This window comes from Macrobrachium rosenbergii, chromosome 22 (assembly GCF_040412425.1).
Source record: "Macrobrachium rosenbergii isolate ZJJX-2024 chromosome 22, ASM4041242v1, whole genome shotgun sequence".
Classification (NCBI taxonomy): domain Eukaryota; kingdom Metazoa; phylum Arthropoda; class Malacostraca; order Decapoda; family Palaemonidae; genus Macrobrachium; species Macrobrachium rosenbergii.
This window is the reverse complement of record NC_089762.1, coordinates 24,391,567-24,415,902: the sequence shown is the minus strand read 5'-3', so window position 1 is coordinate 24,415,902 and position 24,336 is coordinate 24,391,567. Positions and strand designations below refer to the sequence as shown.

Genomic DNA, 24,336 nt, shown 5'->3' with positions numbered 1-24,336 from the left:
CCTCTCGTGCGTGTGGTCAGATCCTGCCACGACAGGTCAAAGTTTCTTCATTTATTCCTGGCCTGGATGAAAGGTTTGTAGTGATGAGCGTATCTAAAAGAGTGTGAGGAACCTGCAGAATTACAAACTTTGTAATGGTTATCACAAATATATATTTATGTTTGGTAAAAGTGACCTGTATCAACTATACTTCTGACTTACGTTGAGAGGTGTTGCCAGCCATGTCCTACCAAGCGGATGCCCAAAGAGCTTATACTGACTGATCCTTCGTTTCTTGGCGGTCACCTATCCAGTTATTAATCTGACCCAGTGTTGCCTAGTTTACCTGATCAGAAAATCAGCATCTTTGCGAGCAAGGTACTGCCGTCACCATTATAATGTGGGTGTTCGTCCTCGCTTTTAATTACAAAAGATTGTCTCAGGATTTCAGTTTAACAGAAAAACTATCGTAGATAATGATTAATTTTGAATTTCGTCCAATGGTTATGATTTCTGCCCCGGGCGAAGTTTTGCTCTTGTCCAAAAGACAGGATGATGCTGTTTTTGATTGAAATTAAATGCGTTTGACGTCCGTGCTATGGTGGATTCGTATCTCCTTTGATGTGGGATTTTCCTAATCTGTGATGCTGGTTTTTCATTTTGAACCAATTTATAGTAATGAACGAGTATCCCCTGTATGTTCATTTCCTGTCACCCCTCGTCGTTCAGTTCTTTTCAGTTTCGTTTTGATTAATGAATGCATTTCAACAGGGAAATGCGAGAAACATTATAATGTACCGAATGTGATCAAAATGAGTTCGGAATGGAATTTTCGCCTCTTACGTTTTATCAACTTCATAAAACAAATATTTTGTTATTAATGTTACCATTAGAAACATTTTGCTTGTGGAACAAGCTAGATGTTTCAGGTACAGAGTCTTTTATGATGTTAGTGGACGCCTCTCTCTAATCCCAGTTTTGTTAGAGAAAAAGAGAGGAACATTTTTTATAAACAGCAGTGAAGGCATGTGGGTGGAGCATTTTTAATTTTGCGCTATATTACGTTTAAAAATTGTTGTGTGTGCAATGCATAAAGGCGGAGGTATATATTCTTTATACCTTTCTCTGTCGAAGCGTTCTTGTAACGATAGGAATGCAAGAGAATATACACATAGCCCCTCAACTTGCCAGGTGGGATTTTCTCTGTGAATTATTATTTTGCGATTAGTGGTTTTATATTGTGTAAGATATTAGCTTTACGTACATTTATTTTTTTATATCCAGTAAATGTAAAGCAATTCAAACGACGCTGACAAACACTTATGAAATTAATGAGGCCACAAAGTATATCGCTTTTAAAATTACAAAATTTATTAGTATTCTTTGTGGAGTATTTCTATTTCAGTATTTTTATTTTGAATTCCTTTATATCGCAGATAAGTGTGCTAATAGGACACATGTTAAATAAAGGACAAATATTTAAAAAGTTTGTTGCTAACATTGTAAATATTTCAAAAGCTTCTTGTTAATATTGTAAATGAAGTCCAAAGGCTTCTTGCTAACATGTAAGTATGGTCTTGTTTCCCATAATGTACATCGAAGTCAGTCACCAGACTGCATCACAGAGGGCAAAATGTTGAGTGGTAAACTAACCCATTACTCCGAATAGAAAAGTTTGTGGAATCTTTTTTTCACGATTGAATTAACTGGTTATATGATCAATCTATTGTATGGAATGGTGATTTTAACAGCTGTTGTATTTCAGGGGTGTACAACTGACGGCGGCGATCTCCTGTCCGAACTAGACGCGAGCGGAGGAGGCTGTGTTAGCGGCGGCGGAGTCGTAGGTAGCGGAGGAGGCGTTATTGTCGATGTGGATGAGGTGAGGAGGATGCCAGGCGACGATCGCGGCTCCCCTTCTTCCCTGACCGACCTCGACTCTGCCTTCGGAGCTTCGACAGCCTCGCCGGACTCCACCAGGAAGACTCACAGGTAAATGCACGCCCGCTGGAGTATCTCACATTCAAGGGCTAGTTGCTGCTGGGGGTTAAATTCACTGCCCTATAAGGCGTCCATTGCGATCATCATCACCTTTGTTTATTCTTGGAGGCCCTCCTATCTGCCCTATGTGGCTCGTCAGGCTGACCCATTTTTAGTTTCCGGACATAATTTATAGTTGTCGTAGGTAATTTTTTCTAGAAAATAATTGTTTTTGAGAGATGTATGGCTAACTTAGTCGTGGTTTTAAATAACACAGGGAAATTTTCAAACCCTGATCTACTGTTCATGAGCCCAAGATTGTCTATGTAAAATCGCCATTGCCTCAGTTTCCTGGTAAGCGTTTAGTGTAGAGGAGGAACCATCGTGCTTAAGCTGTTTTGCTGACATTATCGGACTTTATGAAGTCTCGATTTCGCCCATTCTGCGATTATTTAATACATAAAAACCAGTGTCTGCGGAAATATTGGCCTCTGTTAATCCAAGCGGTAACACACGAAACCAGTTTTTAGGAAAAAGATGCAGGTTAAGTGTTCCAGAAAATCGGGAGGGATGAAGACGAAGTTCCTCATTCTAGTAGCGGATGTTATGACGTGGATGGTCACACAGGGTGACTTGAGAAGATAATGCCTTATTTAGGAGACGTTCTCACTAAAGAGATATTCAGACATTACTTAGACTGCAGAATGCTTCACTTATTGCATGTCTAAATGATCACGAGCTAATTTTAGATTGTGGAGCGTTGTGTAAGAGAGAGAGAGAGAGAGAGAGAGAGAGAGAGAGAGAGAGAGAGAGAGAGAGAGAGAGAGAGAGAGAGAGAGAGAGAGACTATTAACAGTAATATTATTTAATTATGTAACTGTAAAAGTACGTAAAATACAGCACTGAAATCAAATAATTGTGGCCAAACTGACACTTGATGAAAAACCCATAAAAACCTCAATATTGTTCTGAAGGCCAGGCAGATTTCGCAGATATGCACCGGTTGGTAGTTGCTGTTCTGTGTACGATGCTATTCAAGGTAATTATTGTTTTTTTGTTGTTATGATGCAGTCGTAGATAATTAATGTCTCTACGTGATGCATTATATTTTAATTGCAGGTTATAATGCATAAGACATGAATACGCAAAGAAGTATTTTATCCCAACAGAAGCTCTGTGAGCAACCATAGTTTTTACCCGGGGACCCCCGCCCTGACATACATGCACATGAATGATTTCCATCCTGTCTACGCCCATCTAAACTTAATGCTGTGCTAATGAACGCTGAACTACGCGTAAATCACACGTAAATTTTACTTGTAAATTTATGATTGGTCAATACTGTTGCTTTCGGATTTTTTAAAGCCCGGAATGGAAATAAAAAAATTTATGGTGATCACTGCGTCACTGTCATTCCCTCAGCCCTCTCTGCATTACCACCGGTCTTCAGCCCCTCCGGTACCCCTCCCCCGGCTTTTCATAATGAAAGAAAGCGGTGTTCTGCTTTTCCATTTTCTCTTGTCTCTGTCTCTGTCTCCTAATTATCTTGCCACTCTGGGAGACGTCGAATACATTCTTCCTGTGGGGGTGGAGTCCTCTGGTGGAGATTTCTGGTCTTTTTTTTATCATGACGACGAGAAGACTCGTTTTATCTCTCTCTCTCTCTCTCTCTCTCTCTCTCTCTCTCTCTCTCTCTCTCTCTCTCTCTCTTTCAGAATAAGAGGAAGCGCTTTAAAACTTGAGGCTTAAAGAAAAGCTTATGGACCTGAAAGTAACTATTATAATTCCTAATACGAGATTCATAACGAACGCATACCCTCACGATATTGTAAGATAAATGAAGCTTTCTGTCAGACTGTTTTAATTTTTTAAATTTTTATTTACGTGGATAAAACATGTGACCTATTACTCTTAAATATCCCGGTTTCGGGAAAGGAAAAATTTGGATTCGTAATAACAGAATCAAGGAAAATATAGGCAAAGAAATGTGAAATGCCTTAAAGATAGCAGAATTATTTTGGATAAGGATGGAGATGACTGTCATAACTAGGATGCATTAAAGAACTTTGTCTCTTAGACCATTCAGTGGTAATTTGAAACGCTAAAAGTAGAAGCATTGGGTCGAAGAGGTAATAGATAGAAACTGTGCATTGGTAAAACTGGATTTTATTCAGAGATGGGATCACCATTCAGGTAGCGGGAATTGAAGGGAGAAATATAAAGGTTTGAGTGACTAACAAAAAAACATGACTACAGGAAGTTATTAATAAAGAAAAGGATAGCTCGAGAGATGGAATGCAGTTCATTTTTTTTTTTGCCTGTATCACTAGATATTTTTATTTATTATAGATTATATAACTAATGTCAGTTAAATCAGATATGTTATAAATTATTTAATTATTGTCAGTTAAATCTAAATATGTTTTATTAATTGTTGCCTCAACATTTCAGCGGTTGTTCGAGTATGAGTGACCGAGATGAAGAAGTCTTTGCCTGTAATGGAGAAGCTGATGATTTAGATTGTGACTCCGACACTGCTCAGATGGGGTGAGATACCTTCTTTTCTTTTTTTGTACATACAGTGTTTGTAGGGTGCAAATATGCATACTTTATGCAAGATCCCTGCTTATGTTTTGCACACACTTGAGCAGACTGGATTAATATGGGCCAAAATAGCCATTTTCAGCGACAAATGTTTGAAAAATGGAAGTTTTCTGGCAAAATCCTCCAGCATTGTTAAGGGAACATTGTGAGATGAAGTAAACAAATGTGTGTGCATACAAGGTGCTTCACTAAGAAAAGAGAAAGTATTGTCTGTAGTTGCTAGGTAAGAGGTTTGCCATAGACCCCACACACATAGGACCACCTCACATATGTACTCTTGGTTAAGAGAAATTACTGATGAAAGAAATACCAATGTACATGTACATTATTGTTATTTAGCATAATTTACATTAAGCTGCATTCTGATCAATCTAAAATATCCATTTTATAAAGAAGGGAATTGTTTAGATAAACGATGAATATATACTTTGCACACATTATAAACTATTTTTAAGTTACAATAGCGCTTTCCTTACGTCATTCATTTTCAGAGTTTGCATAAACCTATTTACAAAAAAATCCTTAACTAATGTCATATTGATTCCAGGTACAGTGGTTTGCAAAGGAATTTCTTGTAGATGATTACAGAAAGATAACTTTGTACATAGCATATTTTATATTTTGTAGTGCGATGCACCTTAAATTTCATCTGAAATCTTCCTGTTTTTTTTTTTTTAGATATTGTTCTGTATATGAGATTAATGTATCATCTTGGTTAACTGAAGTACAGATGTTCTTAAGCACTGGAGAACTTTAAATGAGGAAGTTTCCACTGTTCCTCTGTATACTAATTCAATTCATTTGGCCCGCAGTGATGAACTTGATGACTCCATGAGAGGTCCGCCTCACTCTCTCCCTCCAAGTAATTTTAGTCGTAGGAACTCATGGGTTCGCAGGTCATTAAGAGGATCGTCCAGGTACTGATATCATTTGAATGTACTTAACTTGCACCATTTCTTCCCATTTGTATTTTTTTAGAACTAGCAGGTGGTGGCCAATTTGCACAATTTTCAGAGGCATACAGCAATTGCAGCAGCATGGGCAATAAACAGCGCTGGTATTCATATTGCATGGTGAACTTGTAATGCTGAAACTGTTTGTTGCTTCTGCAGATTTGTATTTCTGTTGCATTGCTTATATAATTTCCCTGGCAAAACTGGTTACGTGATTGTGATGTACTCTAAAATTTCACAATTCTGCATGGCATAACTTTCGCTTCTCAAATGGTATATGATCCTAATAGTGAAAACTGCACACTTGTCCATTGCAGAGAATTATGTATAGTATGAATTATTGGGAATCATTTACTACAGATTTTACTTAAATGCTTTAAGAAATGCCTCTGACAAAGTTTTTTATTAATAATAATAATAATATTGTAGGACTGCTTTTACAAAATTTAACATGTTTTTGAAATCCAGGGAACATGAGTACAGTAGTCAGTTTTTCTGTCTAGTGACATTTCAGCAATTGATTAATAAGAAAGTAGTATAGTTTACTTTTTTTTTTTTATTCAGTACCTCTCTGGAACTAGCTTTACAAAATTTCCATAAATCTCTCTTTTTGAGGTACAATGTTTGAAAAGCATATACACTACACAGTATGTACTCTTCAATGGATATCGTGTGTTATGACAATTTCAGTGAGTTGGCAAAACATTTTAGGTGTAGATTTTTACATTGTTAGGGATTTTTCCTAATTCTGTTCTTGTAATCTCAATTGAAGTAATTTAAAGAGATGAAGTAATTTCAGTCTGTTTGAATGATTGCACTATTTTTTCCAACTAATTTGCCTTGCTAACATTTGCTTCCACTTTATCTGTTTTCGTTTTCCACTTTATTCATGGTTTTTGTTTGTGTGTAAATTGAAGATTCAAGCAATCTCAGTAGAATTTTTGTTACTTGTTTTTGAGGTTAAATTTTTTCAAGGTGATGCTGCAGATTGTTGGATGCATATTGCCTTACATGCTTTCCTGTGATATATCTTGCTGTCGTCATTTCTTTCAAGGCAGTTTTTGTATTAGGTATAGTATGCTTTGAGTAACCTTCACACTTTCACGTGGTTAATTCCCTTCTTTGATAGCAGTCAGCATTAAACAGGTATTAATAAATTGAATATTTCTCAAATCTAAATTGTGTAGTATGTGATCAAAAATCAGTCATAAATAGCTCATGCTTTCTAGTAAATTTTACATTTTATGATTAAAAGGAAATAAAGACCGTCCTTAGTTAATAATAGACTTCTTTAATAGTCAGTATACTAAAGTTTTTTGTTTTTAATGAACAGTAAATACAGTGCCAATGAAATATGACATTACCAAGATTTACAGATCTGGAATGTAAGTAAAACATGATTTGGCAATAACGAAAGTTTGATTAGTGTTCATGTATGATAGTGAATGATATATAATTATTGATAGTATAAAAAAAGTATTTTAATATGATCAGTGAATGAAGTTTCATATGCTTAAACAAATGAATTTTGAGCAAGAAGAAAATGAGAAAACTGAATGATGATGGAGGGAGTGGATGAAAGCACAAAAGACGTAGAGCAGCTGGAGCCAAAAGGATTTTGCAAAGAACTACATACAGCACACTGAATGTAGTGCAATACTCTCTCACAGGATAAATTTATTTATTTAGTAAAATATTGATTTAAGATGGTTAGTAGAATGTAAAAATTACTTTTTGGCTGCTTAAAAATAAGTGGGATGCAGTAACACTTACCATAGTCAGTGAATGGAAGTTAATACTTAATTTTCGGATGTCACATGAACATTACATTACATTTTCATGACTCTTGATTATAATAGAAAAAAAAGTTGTAAAAATAGTTTTAGTTTTCTGAATTAAATAATTATTTAAACTTCATAGCTTTTGTGTGCTAACACTATTTGTAAAGTGCATTGCCAAACTGTTTGACAGTATTACTCTCTTACAGATTACTGACTTCTCTTTTCCCTTGTGTCATGTTCTGTGGTTTGGATTGATATCTTTGGATGTACTTCGTAACAATAATAATGATGCTGTGGTACTTACTTCTCTTGTATTTTATCTAGTAATTGCGCAGTGTGGGTTAATGCAAGGCTTGTATGGGTGGCTTATATTTTAATTGGTCATTCTTCTTTCCTAGTCCAGTGTTATAAAATAAGACATGCTAATTGTATGGAAGCACTAAATAGTGCATAACCAAATGTTGTATGAACTTGTGATAAAATCCTTTAAAAAATGTTTAGCAATCACTCTATATTAAGACATAAAAATTTGTCTTGTCTAGATGAATATGATTTAGTTTATGGTGTCTTGGTTCATTTGACTGGAATTAATCTTATTCTTTGCTCGTCATGCTATTGAATGAATCATTATTAAGAATCTATGAGAGAATTAGAATAGTAAGCATGGAATCCCCTTGTGAATTGCACCTGTCAAGGAGGAAGCAACTTGTCATGTACTCTTTTCATTCAAATAACTTACAAAGTTTCCTTCCTAGCCAATATAGATTTTGATCTAAGTAGAAAAATCTTGCAGTAGGTGACCTGTCATATGGTTTACACTGAAATTTTTTTCTCCCTCTTCCTTCATTAGCGCACAGGAGAAAATCGTGGCCCCGCGTCGCTGGGGTTCATTCCGACAGTAAGCACCCACATCTTTTTGTCCATTTTGGTGATGGGATGTTTCTGTAGTGTTGTGCTTTAGTTGTATGCATTTACTGTATTTTAGATGGTTCTGTTTAGAAACTTCCTATAGAGGAACGTTTTATATTTTTGCTACTAGTTTGTTTAACTTTAGGTGAATGATTCTAATGTAGTTTGCAAATTTGCACTTTTTAAGGAATGCATTTAATGGAATTGGTACCCCATGCATGTACCACCATTTACACCTCATTGATATTATTTAGTATTTTAGGTGATGCCGATTATGTTTGTTTTGAGGAAAATGAATGAAGTATCAATGGAGTATGTCTTTAGTTAGAGAAAGGAAGCCCAAGTATCATTAGCTATTACCAGTAACTTTTTTTTTAAATTTTTCTAAACAAACATTACAGTACTGCTTGGAGCAAGCACTAAAAACTCTGCTTATGAAAGCTAGTTTTTTTTTTCCAGTCATTTACTGTCACTTCAGCATGTACCTTGTGTGTTTCTGCTGCTCTGCAACATTTTAAAGTTTATTTTTTCATGTTAGTGAACAATGGGAGGCTACATTTACCTGAAAGATAACCAAAATTACCTTACTTATGTAATTTACAAAATAAAGGGGGTACGCCTGTGAGGCTAGAATTAATTGGTAAAAAATCTTTTGAGTACTCATGTTAGTGTTTAATTAAGTGTGTACATGAAATAAATAAATTTACACATTACGATATTAATGAGAACTGTGAGCTTTGCTGGCAGTTTAAATTAGTTTTGAATAAGATAAATTTCCTGTGCTTAGGAATAGAAATACAGATTAAAAGGATGTAATATTTGCCAAGTTTGCATAACTGTATTCTTTAAGCCTAAGTTAGTTTTTGGCACAGCAGATTTTTATTAAGTAGCTGAAGTATTTCATTTAATTTCTGGAAATATTGCAAAAATGTGTTTTGTTGCTGTTAAAGTTTTAGCATTTGCTTTTTTTTCTGTTGCTGATCAAAACTGTTAATGACACGTTAGCTTGAACACATATGCTGGAGAGACATCAGAAGGTCTTAGTATGAAGCTTCTATAAAAAATTTCTTAGTTGTATTGCCAAGAGTAGAATCCAGAAGAAATTGTCTAAAGTGCTTTTTTTCTCGTAGAGTTTCTTGGTACAGAATTAGGTAGTATTTTAGTTATTATTCACAATATTAGAGGGAAAAATGTGTTCTGTATTCCTTTAAATACATTTTTGTGCTGTAATCTTGGTGATACAGAAGGCATCCACTGCTTTTTTTGCTGTTCAGCATTTTAGATATATGCATAGAAATGTAATATCAGGTTGAAGTATTTTGAAGGAATCCAGGTAAGTGTGAATTTTTATTCTTTACCTTTACTGTGTGTTGCAAATGTATTCAATAATTGTAGTTTTTTTTATTATGAAAGTTTGGTTACTGCAATCTTATTTGTAGTTATTGATATGAATATGTCCAATGCTTTTAATGTAAGTTGTAATATTGTCTTCTTTAATCTCTTGTAAATACACTGCATATGCTGTTGGCTTCTATTTGCTGAGTATCATGGTATTGTACAAGTTAGTACATATCACTTTAGTGATTAACAGAAATACAGTGTCAGTTTTTACAATGTAATATGTTATATTTATAATTTTTCTTTGCAAACAAAACAGTTGATTAAAATTTAGACTAATGCACTAAGAAGTATGGATGTGAGTTGCAAGAGTCAGCTAATTTGGTTTGGGAAATTTGTTTAATTTACAGATGATAATTGTTTTAAAAAACTTGTAATAACAGGTTACAAGCTTCCCCCAGACATAATTTTGTATATTGTATATTCTTTGTGATTTACAGTATAATAAGGAGGAGAGAACTCCGTTAGAATTCATTGTGTCCATTAAAAAAAATAGGAAATTCCATTCCAGTAATGTTATTAAAAAATAGCTTGGCCAGACTATCAAGTCTAATTTCTTTGGGCTAAGCCTGTGGGGTTGAGCCAAATGATTCATTTTTTATTTTGTTAATAATCAGAGCTAGGAAAATTTGAAATTGAAAGCTACAAGAAATAAGCCAAAGCAATACAAAGTTGAAGGCTTTGGTTTTGGAGTAAATGCTATTATACAAAGAAATTCTGCTATTTCTTTAGTGTTTTGTTCAAGGAGTACTGTAAGCAGTATCCCTTACATAGTTTTAAAATTGTCAGTTGGTGTCAATTGATGTTTTGTTTGTCTCTATGCAAGTGACAGAATCTCTATGAAAGCCAATGTTTCATTATTATGGGAACAAGGCAGAAGTTGACAGCATGCTTTCCTCGGTTCAACAAATGAATTCTTTCTTGAAGAGTTTTAGACTATCTGGAAATAATAATGACTATTAACTCTTTTAAATGGTTTTTCTCTTTTGGGATGAGGAGTACCTCATTGAGGCCCTCCCACTTTAAAGGTACTACTGTGTATATTTGACAGAATACTGCGCACTTGGATAAGTTTTTTTTTTTCTCCTTCCCCTGTTCATAACAGTTGCACCCACAACATTCCACTAACAGCTGGGTACTTAATTAACTGCTCAAGTCAACAAAGGTACACTGGATTCTTAGGGAGCATGCCATATCATTCCCTTTTGTCCAGTTTGAGAATTGAAAGCTGGACAGTGTGAGCTGAGCCTGCTGTCAGTGCATAACACAGGAAATGTATACAGGATGGTTTATATATTTGGTGAATGTACTACTGTATTGGTTATTTTCAGAAAAACGATTTAAAAAGATTCTGAGGAACTATTCATCATCAAAAATTAACATAGCATGGATTTTAAGTTAATATTTTAGTAACATAATCCAGTTCCACATTTGCATTATTGTTACCAAATTAATATTCCTCTGTGAGTAGGGGTAATATACTTGGAGCTGATTTTTGAGTCATGACCACATTATTAATGCAATATTCATGATAGTGAACCAAGTGTGGTTATTTTTGTTTTCCTGTATTTATAAATACGTATTTCCACATCTGGATAGTGCTTTACATTGATTCTCCTTCCCCTCACACTGTACTCTGAACAGTTTCTGCCACAGCCAGTTGTGATATGCTGTGCTTTGTGTCCTACATATTGATTAGACTGCTTGATGAGGCATTGGAAGGGTGGCTATTATCAGCATGGGTTGATTTATTACTGGAAGGAAAACATCAAACTGCAAGTGTTTCTTGTACCTTGTATTTTTTACAATTTTTATTCTTTTTGTTAATCTTATATGACCTTTAGTTTTTGCTTCCACTTTGATTAGAGTTTATGGGGAACTAAAAATAGGATAAAACATCTGCAGAATTGATGCTGATTTTTTTTTTATTATTGTAGATTGTGTATTGAATATGGCTTGTTAATCTCTGAAAAATATCATCCAAATGCAGGTGTTTCTTTGACATCAAGATCTGTTTTTTCATTTGAAAGGAAAACTGTGCTCTATATTATATTACATTTGTCAGCATACTCTACCTTGTAGGCAGTTGAATGCAGGGGTCTTGAAGTAAGGTATACAGAAAGTGCAATGTTAAACTTGCCATTCTAAGAAAAGAATCATGTACTGTACTGTAATCTTTATTATGATTCAGTGGCCAAAGTATCCCTTTAAGAGTAGTCAAAGCATTAACAGGAACAGTGACTCAAAATTGTAACCTCTCATGTGGCAGTCCTTTTTGAATTTATTTTAATTGAGAGGCAAAATTTGGAGCCAGAAATGCTCATCTTGGATGAGGAGCTAAGGAGATTGATAAAAATTATAGGACAGAAAGCAATGTAGCTTGGGGGCTGAGGGGATATCATCATTGATCAGTGATGCTAGGTAGTGGACTTTGGTAAGGTCAGTCTATCTGTCGAATCTGTTAAGCTGCCAGTCTTGCAAAGGGCTTTACAGGATGATGTATTTACTGTGTGTTTTCTGTTTTTTCAACTTTCTGAATTGCAATATTTTTTCCTTCATGCACTGCTAAGAGATCATACTGCTGTTTTACAGTCATTATTAAATCTGTATTATTTTTGCTTCTATCAACTGTAAAATATTAAACTCCTTAGGTTGCTAAAGTTGATTGTGTAAAGCTACATTTATTAATGTGCTGAAGTCCATTGTGCTTTATATTGAAGAGCCCCCCCAAAAAAGTGTCTTTGGAGGTAGAAAGAGGTCTCAGCAGACAAAAATACTGTACTCAAAAGTATTTTTGAGTTTTGGAGGGAACAAAAACTTGGCTATACAGTACTACCATATAAGGATTTGTTCTTTCTTGATCTTGTTTGCTGCCAAAAAAAAAAAAACTCTGGGTTCATTGTTAATAGTGTTCAGTTTCTGTAAATTCACCTTTCCCTCTTTTCTATTGACTGACTGTGGAAAGGCCACCCTTTGTGGCTCTCATTTCCCCACTAAGTCTTTCAATTGCAGTGCCTGTCATACTGCTGTTTTGTGGCCCCTCCATATGTTTTTAAGGTGTGTATAGTTTGCTCCCTTTCAATATTTGCCCCGAGTCTGTCTTGGTAAACTATTGCAGCCAGGGGACTTGCTTCTCTTTTAGTACTAATTATTAATTATATTGTCTGCAGGACTTATGGTTATTATTTGCTGTTGTTACTTTTGATATCACAATGGTAATTAGTGGGTTTCATCAAAGAACTCAACCAAGTTTCTTGCCTATAATTTTTTTCCTTTTTTATCTCGTTAATAGGTTTTTACCCAATGTCTGTATATTTGTAGCTGATTGTTGATATCTGGTCCCTTCCCTATGTCTTGTGTTCTTTGGGATTCTGCATGCTTATATGCCCTTTTTTTTCAGTTACCCTCTCTAGTATGCATATCTTCATTTTAGTGCTTTTGCCATTAATTCCACCACACACATTTTGCTTTTTTCAGCTACCAATCGTAAGCTGCCTTTACTCTCATCCACGAATTGATCTGTTCTCACTTATCAGAAGCTCTTTTCTATTAATACAGCATTTTGGTTGTTCAGAAAAATGTTTAATTTGTATTGGAGACAGGACATTTTTCACATTTCTAAATTAACTTTTGAAAATTTTGGGTTATGTTTTACTTTATCGAGTTCCTTTCTATGTTCCTGTGACTATAGCTTTGTTTTATATTTTATCAGTTTAAAATTGCTCATATATTTTGGTTGCTCCCTCCTTTGTTTCAATTTAATGCAAATGGTGTGGTCATTAATCCTGCCTTTACTTGTATTCTCAGTCTCCTTCACTCTTCCATATCTAAAATTGCAGCATTGCTGTATAGTTTTCTAAGCACTATTGTTACCATTGTTCTGTGGAACTTAGTAAGTCCAGATATTGAAATCTTCAGGCCACCACCTCCGACTTTTATTAGGGAAGTTCAGCAGTCCGTGATTTGCTTAGCTTGGGAATTGTTGTTCTCTTGTTATGCTCTGTATAACCTACCATCTTTTTGAAAAAGAAATTAGACTTGGAGATGGCTGGTTATTCTTAAAGAAAAATCAGAAAGTCCTAGGAAATATTGCACAGAGATTAGCCAAAACCAAAGCCCTTGTAGGTGAAGCCTTTTAAAAAAAAATTATCACTCAAGCTATGAGAGAAGTAAGGGAGGGTAGCTTGATAAAAATAGAGTACAGTATACTGTAATTGATCTATAATACTTTGTGCAATTTGGGGCGACAAAGTAATCATTTCGTAATATACACTAAAACTGTCCTGCAAGTTAAATTTATTCAGTATGGTATTTGAGAACAAAATTTACAGTCATTTAATACAACAGCAAAATTGAGTTTTATGAGTAGTCATCATTTGTGTCTCGGCTTCATGAATGTGACATTAAATCAGAGTATATTTTGAAGAACCAAGTAATAATAATAATAATAATAATAATAATAATAATAATATTATTTCCTTAACCAAAATGGTAACACATACCAATTATAATAGGAATGAAAATGGAAGTTAACACAAATAAATATGCATAGTATTTTTAAAAATTTAAAAATCTTCATCTGGTGCATCTTAATGACTATTTGAAAAGTAATTGGAATCCCTGGTGAATTTGGTGAATTCTGTCGAGGAACGCATTATTGGAAGAAGGTATTTTCCAGGTACAGAATTTTTCCAAAAGTAAACCAGAAGAAAGTAGACAGGTTAGGTATGGGACCAGTTGAATGAAGCAACCCACATATGCTTTTGTTGCTAACAGGAACATAAAGTCTTCTTTTTTCAAGTTATTTTTTGTGTTTCATGTTACTATCGTAAATTTTGTGTTCATAACGAATCGGGGGTTTTATTGTCATTGGCTTGGAAAAAGATCAGCAGATACTGTAGGATGGTTTTAGACTTTTAGTGGAATTGCAGAGTACAGCATGCACATAGCTGGAGGAAATGCTACTGCTACTTGATATTTGTAACTATATTGTAATGAGTGTTGAAAATTTCATGACTTTTGATATTTTTCTTGTATTTTACTTTTGGTAGATTCTAGGCTGTCAGAAAGACAAACCATGTTGTGAAATGTGGGTATTGTAACGTAATGTTCTGAATGGTTTTTTATTTGCTCGTGTTATCTGCCATTGAGAGAATGAGATATTTGTTTTGAACCCACTGGTCTATTTTAAGAAGCAATAATGATAAAATGGAAAATTATATTAGCAACACCGTGCTCAAATGAACTGCGATGTAAGAGATCATATTTTGCTACTATCAATAAAAATTTTGATGCCTAAAGAATGGGGTTCTTTAGAAGGTTTTTGCGTAAAATACGTAGGAAGTGATTTTTTATTAAGAATTTAAACAAATCAGGAATAATTATTGCGGTGTGTGCTCAAATTAACTGGCATGACGTTTTCAGTAATGTCGTATCATTTGCTTGAGTAATATATTGCCATTTTCGAGATAAGAAGGCAGATGTCGAGTCTAAATTTTTCCCATGTTTTTTCTGTGAGGGTTAGTCTAAAGGAAGGCGTTAGGGTGTCGATATTATCGAATCCTTGGCAAAAAGTATGCTGGTATGGTGTAACAGATATGGCTTTCGCCCAATGTGTATCAAAACCATCATATGCGTTTAATGGAATGTGTCTTGGGAAATATGTTTCTGTGCAGCCCTTTTAAGTTGATAGTTTGAGGTGATAATTTCGTGACAATTTCGTAAATAAGAGTCTTCGGCTGTAGGCTTTGTTTTTTATTATAATGATAATAAAAATTCGGTGTTTGGAGGAAGTTTGTTTTTTTAAACATGCAAACACGTGAAGTTTTGTTCGAGTAATGTTTATGCATTTTATGTGAATTTTATTATATACTCTTTTTTTTAACCGTTTAGTCATTGATATATAGTACTTTGCGTGGTTTTTAAATTAGGTACTTAGGAATAACTCACTCTGATTTTCTCTCATGTATTCTTATCACGTGAACATGAGTAATATTTTGTATATCATGCCAGTACTACTTTTCGCCTAAAATCTCCGGCGCACTGCATTTCCCCTAATTCGTTCCATGATCCGAGATGAATAAGCCTCGTAGGACGGGAGGATTTCGTCCCTGAAATCCACCTTTACTTCTTTTCTGCAGCAACGGAAGAGTAATTGACATCGCATTGACAAATGATTCTGCCATTAACACTCCGGCCGGCGTCAGTTTTCAGTATGAATATTGACAGCGAATATTCCTAACTGTTAGCATGGGAAATGGATTCATTGCTGTAAGCTAATTCATCATGTCTGGAATGACAGTTAGAGAGTGATTAAGGGGGCAAATGGAGTCGGTAATACGATTTTATGCCAGCAAAGAGTGCACAGGGGATCAATTATTTGGACATCGGAGCCAATCTATTCCTGCCTCCTCTCTCCTCCGTTCGGTGGAAATTTGGACAGATTTTGGAAGTCATTCAATCTAATTTCCCTTGAAAGAGTTTATCTTCAGTCGGTTAGCATTTTAAAATGTACGGAAGACTAGGTCGTATTGTTTATGTCGAATCATGGGGTGACGTTTAACGTTATGTGAATAATAGTTTTGGCTGGTAAATATTCTGTTGTAGATATACTCCAAACCCTCTTTTATTGACCATTTGAACATGTTGGATGAGTTTGGAGTGATTGTGTCTTTTAAAAAATTAGCTTTGTTAGGTTCTAAAACTTTGCTGAGAAATAAACAAGACAGAACTTTATTTCCTTTCATCTCTCCTTAAAAGCTCTCCCGCTGCTTCTTTTAGGTTATTCGATTATTACGAAGCTTTGAAGAGGCAAGAAAACTACTCGTACGTCAAAGGAAAGTTTAGGAAAGTCAGGAGGATCTTACAATAATGAAATATCCTCTAAAGCACAAAAATGAAATAGGTCTGGTTTTTGTTTTCACTCGGCAATTGAGGAACGGCGCATTTTACCTTTTACACCTTACTTACGAAGTAAGGCTATAATAGCCTTGGTTTATAACCCTCGCGTCGAAAAACGAGAGCTGTCCGTCTTTTAAGTTCTTCCTAAAAGACAGGATGTTTGAGTTGTTTTCCGTCTTGTGTTATTTCCTTTTTGCAGTGAGAGAGAGGAAGAGAAATATGTACGACCCCCCTTTTTGTTTCTTTCCTTGTTCTTTTATGACTTGTTCTGATTGCGATCATCATTATTCCTATTATCATTATTGTCGTCATCGTGAGCATTTGCAGACTCTACTTATTGAAGGAAAATTAAGCAAAATTAATCAGATTCACAACAAAAAAGAGATAGAAATTATTTACTTCTGGAATCTTAAGAAAGCAGGGAGCGACAGGGTGCTTGGAAGTGGATGATCCATTCAAGTTGATTGGTAATAATGACTAAATAATGAATGCGCGAAGGGTGGTGGCACTCGCTTGCAACATCTCTCTCTCTCTCTCTCATATCCTCGGTGCACACTTGGCTCACAGACGAGGAACACCAAGTTCGCTCTTCAGGTGAGGCAAGGAACAGTATGGGCACCTCTCTCTCTCTCTCTCTCTCTCTCTCTCTCTCTCTCTCTCTCTCTCTCTCTCTCTCTCTCTCTCTCTCTCTATCTCTCGGTGCACACTTGGCTCACAGACGAGTAACACTAAGTTCGCTCTTCAGGTGAGGCAAGGAACAGTTTGGGCACTCTCTCTCTCTCTCTCTCTCTCTCTCTCTCTCTCTCTCTCTCTCTCTCTCTCTCTCTCTCTCTCATATCCTCGGTGCACACTTGGCTCACAGATGAGGAACACCAAGTTCGATCTTCAGGTGAGGCAAGGAACAGTATGGGCACATATACTTGAAGTCCAGTATGCTAGTCTTGACCCAATCATTAATTATTAGCGCAGTTGTTAGTTGACTGTTGTGGATTGCATCTGGGCTAGAATTAGGAGAACATGACTGACATTAGCGGTCAGTGTGCTAAAAAAAATGCATAACTCTCTATCAAAATTAGGATTTGGAGGGCCTCGATGAGGTAATCTTTATCGGAAGGGATAAAACCATTCATTAGATTCTTGCACTGAAAACTGATTATAGACATGAAGAGGGAGGAAGCCGATTCAATCAATATCCAAAGACTAATGGTGTTGCTCTGCTATTTGAGCTAACTGTTGATATGTAATGGTTGATAAACACGAAGTTAATTCCTATTATTATTATTATTATTATTATTATTATTATTATTATTATTATTATTATTATTATTATTATTATTATTATTATTATTATCCTAGAAGACAAACTTAGTCAGTAAACTTCCACAGAGATGAGATTTGAAATAAAAAGAAATGAAGAGAAGAGATGGAGAGTAAAAGAAGTGGTGCGCATTTTGCTTCTTTTAGCCTCCCCTAGGGCCCCAGACCATAGTTAGAGAGGCGAACCGTGGAAATTTACGTTACAAAACCTATTAATTTGAAACCTGGCAAACCGGAGTTCCAATTGTCTAGATGTCGATTGGCCAGGAATCTGGCGGCGATCTCCTGATGAACGGCATTTGAATTATTTACCTTTGCTGACAAATCCCGGGGGTCGATTCTGTTCGATATCGGAAAGGTTGCTTAGACGTCATTCGTTCGCTGTATGCCTGCCAGTTCCGAGCGGTTCGACGATTTCTTAAGTAGACTGTGGAATTACCCGGAATGATTTTTAAGTGTCCTTGAATGGCAAAGGTTGAGATTTGCATCGGAATTTTTTTAATCCACTGGTTTAGCGTTATCCTTGTTATTGCTGCCTTTTCAGTACTTTTCAGTTTTCATAGTATTGGGAAATATATTGATTGGTTCATTTCAAGCATTATTATTATTATTATTATTATTATTATTATTATTATTATTATTATTATTATTATTATTGTGCATCTGGGGACGAACCAAAATACCATTATTACGTCTACAGCGTAATGTACTGTCCATACGTGAGAAAGAGCGCATAACGTAAGAATAGTAAGGGTACTGTAAATTCCCCCTTGGGCAGCTACTTTCATGTACTGTACCAGAGCCTGTTGTGGAGATCCCCAAGAACTTTTGCAGCCGAGAAGAGACGCGATTCTCGTCAGACAGTTGAGGGGGGATTTTTATTTTATTTGGTAACAGACTTTGCGGTGGAGGTTGTTGGTTTTATTTATATTTATCATTAAAGCAGTTAGAACCACCAGTAGTTTAAAGAAGTGGTTTCTGTGTCGTCATTGACATCTACTTCAATTTATTCATCCAGTGGCGTCACCCAATGATTTTTTTTTCAATCAAAGTACAAACAAGTCCGTTCATACGTTCTTGAGCTACAGGACCAAGGTCCATTGCAGTCAAACAAGACATCATGGGTAAAAAAATGATCTTGGCGGTGGTAACCATCGCAATGAGGGAGGTACGGTATATAAACGAGCCAAAAGATTTCAACATATACTGGACACACCAAATTATTATGTAAATGACTCGGGCCATTTATGTCAGATGGCACACTTCCCTCACTTGATCTGAATCGGTGAAGCGTAAACAGGTTTGCCATACACGCATTGGTTATCAGTGATAATAGTGGTAAAATTCCACTTAATATTGTTAAATTACGTCACTGTAATGTTTTGTCTTTGTAGTGTGATTGATGTTTTGTCTTTGGTAGGTCCGTAGGAAAGACGGTACTTGTAAAATGACGCAATTTTAGTTTCATGTCTGCAACTTGATGTTACTTCAGTGGAGCCAGTTATGCAGCCCCCTCTCTCTCTCTCTCTCTCTCTCTCTCTCTCTCTCTCTCTCTCTTTCAGGCAATGATCTCAGTGCCCCATTAATAACTATATACAGTATATATATATATATATATATATATATATATATATATATATATATATATATATATATATATCCATATATATATTATATATATATATATATATATATATATATATATATATATATATATATATATATATATATATATATATATATATATATATATATCCTACGTCACCACCATCTTAAAGCTGTTTGTCTCTCAGTAATTCTGTCAGTGAGTGTGACTGTAATTCCACATTATTCTGTTGCCCCAGCAAGTGGCACTTTGAGAACACTTCAAAGAAGCCCCCATTTGAATTTTAAGCTGAGCGTTCTTTTAAAGGGCAAGAGGTGGTGAATCTTCATCCAGAACCTTCGGTCGATATGATTGATTAAATTACGGGGTTTACCGTTGAGGCAGTAGATAAAACTGGTTGCATCATTACCGTAGTTTTGTATGGTATTCCTCTAGCTGAATGGTCTGTTGATTGGCTGCTGTGGACAGGTTAACGAACTATTGTCGTGCCGTCCTGTTATGATGTTGACCGAGATGCCGCACCTACAGTACGATATATACATACCCATGTCCTGATTGTGACCTACATTTGGACCTTCGCATTTTGGAAAGTTGTATTGGATTTAACGGGTGTCTTCATTAAAAACACGCTGCTTTATTAATTGAGCAATAAAATCCTTGGGGCTAAGCCATGATTATTTTGAAAAAAAGTTGTACATAGGTCAGTGAAGAGAGCGAAATCGTTCCGATGGCGTCCCCGAGGAGGGCTGGGTTGCGACTGGGCCCATTGGTTGAGTTCGTTGGGCGTGATTGGGAGGGCGCGGGCGAAGCAGCACTGGTGGTGGAGGATGGGCGAGGTGCGCATATCGACCGTGGTGGAGGTGGAGGTGGTGGTGGTGGAGGTGGTGGTGTGAGCAGAGGAGAGAGGAACAGAGGCAGCAGCCAGTCTTGGTAGAGGAGGTGGCGGCGGCGGAAAAGGCTCCAGTGGTGTAGCGGTAAGAAGCAGCAGCAGCAGCAGTATAGTAGTAGTAGTAGTAGTAGCGGTCCACCACCTCTAGGAGGCAGGAGGCGGTCAGAGATTACCTCCTCCAATAGCAACCTCATTCGGGCCTCTCCTCCTCATCCCTCTCCCTTTCCAGCCACCTGGAAGAGATATCCCTCGGCTGCGGCATTCCATCTGAGTTATTGTGGAGTGTGTGACATTCTGCAAATAGCCCAGATATTGAAGTTTTCAAGTCCTTGGTCCCCAGTCTCGACGGACTGAACATTTAGTGCGTTTGTGACTCCACCAGCAGACGTGTTTGTGCTCTTTGCATCACGGTGTTTGTGAATGCAACTGGTAAAAAAGTTGTAAGGAACCCGTATTTCTCATTAGAACTTTTTTCTTTTTTTGCGATGGATCTTCATCTACAAAAGGTTTTAGCTTCAAGCCCAAGGATGTGATAATTCGTGGGCGAATGAAAATTCTCATATATAAACAGCCTGCTCAAAAAACTGATTTATGGAGTATTGAAACTGTTGTAAGTAACTGCAAGGACAGATGAATGTTACAGTACTATTTAGACTCGAGTAGAATTAGTCATTAGGGAGCTTTTGTGAAAAGGAATTCAAATCTCAAAAATTACTCAGTGCTTAGTATTGCTTTGAATAAGAATTACCGGGGAGAAAGCAAGGTAGCTGAAGTCATTGTTTGGCTTATGACTTTCGTTTGACGAATGTTGATTTATAGTTAAAGCAAGCAGAGTGACTTCACCTGTTGGATATCAGTTTGTTCGTGTGTAAGGCTGCAAATGCCGATGCAAGGTCACGCGTTATCGGACATCGATGCTGAGGGCTATCGCTGGCTACACTTTTTTGTCAGGTGTACCCAGAATTGGGATTGAAACATTCACCCTGGGACATTAGTTCTAAACTGTGTGAACAACTGGGTCATTACTCTTTATATGAACCATTTCATTGTTGAAACTTCGAGTGATATTGAAGGGAAGAAGTGCTCATACCTTTTCCTTGCAAGAGAAAAAGGTTTACAGGATAGTGATCTTTCCTTCAGAAGCCAAGGATCCTCGTAAATATATCGGCAAAGATGTCCCAGCCAGAGAAGGAGCTCCAGTGCATGGTGAGTGTGATACTATATTGTACTAATCACCATCGTGACTAGATACCGTGTACTGTAGCTCTCACAGAATTATTTTTTATGACGGGGAAAAGGAAACCGCAGCATATGGTTGTCAGGTTGGAGTAAGGATTCCATTATTTTGCATAATTGTGGTCCTGTGTTCACAGACACACGCACTTCACCACACTCGCAGTTGTTAGATCCTGATGACGGCTAATGTAGATTGTTTTTACATTTTTGTTGGGCAATATTTTTCGTTTATATGTTTATCGTTGTTTTGTAATTGAAGTATTTAGCCACAGATTTGGTACATAGTGTCGCGTTGAAAATTGGGCAATAGAAACCACATCCCATCAAAACTGAACCCAAGGGCTCGTCGGTATTCATAGCATTTTATCGTTGGAAGCAGAGGCTTTCGCTGAATGCAAGGAAGAGTTTCAGGCCCGATTCGGCCTCCGAATAAAGTGGTGGGCGCGCCTTGGTATGTCAGGTTGGTGGAGTTACGTCATCCAATCCCCCGTTGCTCTCAACGTCATCGTCTACATGTTCCCCCACACCTTAGTCCCTCCCTTCCTCCCTTTTCTCGTGCTTCTCATTTATGTCCTCTACCTAATCTCTTCACGGACTCACCTGTTCAAGATTGCGCTTTCACTTGTAATTACTTTGGTTTACTAGTATGACTCAGTCTTGTTTTATTTATCTTTGTGCGTCGAGACGAAAAGGTTTTCCAAGGAGAAGCATAAATCAGCCTTACGAAAGTATTATTAGATTAAAAACTGAACGTAACAGTTAGGTCATTTGCGAGATGGAGAGGCTTTGATTCAAGTATTTCTACAAGACAAGTGTTAAAAACACAACAGGTAGCAGAACAGTACTTCCTACAATGAGGGATAAGCTCCATATAAAAATTGAATGAGATGGTGTCCAGTCTGCAGGTAAAGAGCAAACGCAACTTCCTTGATGCGGACCTGGCCAGTTTCATCCCGAGGTTCTCCCAGTACATGTCCTAGCTCAGTGTAGCGATCATATTATGGTGTCAATTTTAGATTTCTCGATTTTGGAATTTAGATAGAAATGTAATTTCTCTCTCTCTCTCTCTCTCTCTCTCTCTCTCTCTCTCTCTCTCTCTCTCTCTCTCTCTCATATACATACATACACACACACATATATATATATATATATATATACATATTTAATTATAAATAATTATATATACTTCATATATAAAGATATATTTATTTATATATTTATATATATATATATATATATATATATATATATATATATATATATATATATATATATATATATAATAGATCTGTAGGTAGATAGAGGCAGTAGATGGCTCAGGAAAGTAGTTAAACATCCATCCTCATATGCTGAATCCAAGATGAACTCCATTTGTAAAAACCGTCTACAGTTTTGTAATCTTCATAAATCTACAGAGACCCACCAGCAGCATGTTGACCTACCAAACAAACTGCACCTCGTATTCCAGCAGCAGATTAACTCACCCAATGTGAAACGGCACCACTCTTCTTTACATTGCGTGTACTCGCGTACTTCTTGAATATTTAACCCTTCCGTTCCAACATTCCTTGCACACCTATCAGCCGACAGTTTTTTTTTTTCCCCTCTTCTCTCCCCAAGATTTCGAATGACAAGCTCTTCACTAAAATATCAGTCTTCATTCTCTCAACTCTGGACCATTTTTTAAGTTGCGCTAACTTATGATTTGTATTTATTTATCCATCATCCTGGCTTCTGGCTACCTTCATTACTTCTGCTGTCAAAAGTTTGGTTTCATCTTTCTCGTCTTATAGTAGCTTATAAACTTTTGTAGTACAGTATCACAAGCAGTATATCACTAGCAAACATCAGAAACTCCACACTCAGTTCTCTGGCTCTTTACTGATCACTTTCAGAATTTTCTGTCATTAAATTATACTTAAAAGTATCATACTGCCAAGAGACGGAACTTCAGACCTACTTTTACTCTTCCTTGTCACACATGTCAACGTATTCTCATTTCATATCTCGTTTCATATCTGTCAGTTCGTCCAAAGCTCTCTGCAGCTTCATATACTGTATACCGTATATTCCTGTACTTTCAAACTTTCTGTCTGTTTCTTAGCAAAAAAACGATCCATGCATTCTGTAACTGAATAAACCCAGACTGCCCTTACCTTATGAATCCTTTTGTTTTTATCTCTCTATCTCAGTAAAAATCTTAGTATACACCGTCGTAGGTAGGTATACCTCATGAAGTTATGCCATTATAGTTTTTGGTCATCATTTTTTACAGTTTTCTTCTTGCAGGAGAACAGTTATTCCTCTCTCCTATTTCCTTGGAACCTGTTCTTTCTCCCGTCAAACCTTATATACACGCCCTGGTCAGCCACTCTGTCATACTATTATTATCATACACTAAACAACTTCTCGCTTTTAATCCCATCAACTAAGTACCAATCCAATTTTCACCCTCCAAAGTCCTGCTCTGCTTAGCTCTCGGCTTGTTTCCATGACCATTCATGGTGTATATCAGTTCTTCCGCTCTTGCATCATTCAGATCTTTCTTTTCCATCCTGCACACTAAACAAATCGAATTAATACTTCGAAACAGGACTGCATTTCCTTGAGACATCATCTATTTGCACCTTTTATTTAAGATTCATTTGCTCATTAAGCTCTCCCAGCATTTTCTTTCCTTAAGTTTAAACTTTTTCTCCCCAAAGAGCTTGCTCAGATTTATCCCTGGATTTTCATCACTTCCCTTCTCTTCCTCGGTCCTCACCATGTTTTTAGTAATATTGG

At 36.4% G+C, this 24,336-nt stretch overlaps 1 protein-coding gene across 8 annotated transcripts in view; it reads left to right on the top strand.

Annotated features, from left to right (window-relative positions):
- Window positions 1–24,336, top strand: part of LOC136850667 (rab11 family-interacting protein 4A-like) — a 396,666-nt gene that overhangs the window by 279,408 nt on the left and 92,922 nt on the right. For 3 of the 8 annotated variants that reach the window (XM_067124429.1, XM_067124427.1, XM_067124425.1), the window contains exons 4-7: window positions 1,745–1,971; window positions 4,411–4,506; window positions 5,376–5,480; window positions 8,148–8,195. In XM_067124429.1, the coding sequence (XP_066980530.1) occupies window positions 1,745–1,971; window positions 4,411–4,506; window positions 5,376–5,480; window positions 8,148–8,195 (476 nt within the window). The remainder of the gene's footprint in view (window positions 1–1,744; window positions 1,972–4,410; window positions 4,507–5,375; window positions 5,481–8,147; window positions 8,196–24,336) is intronic. The other 5 variants (XM_067124430.1, XM_067124431.1, XM_067124432.1 and 2 more) reach the window with 3 other exon arrangements.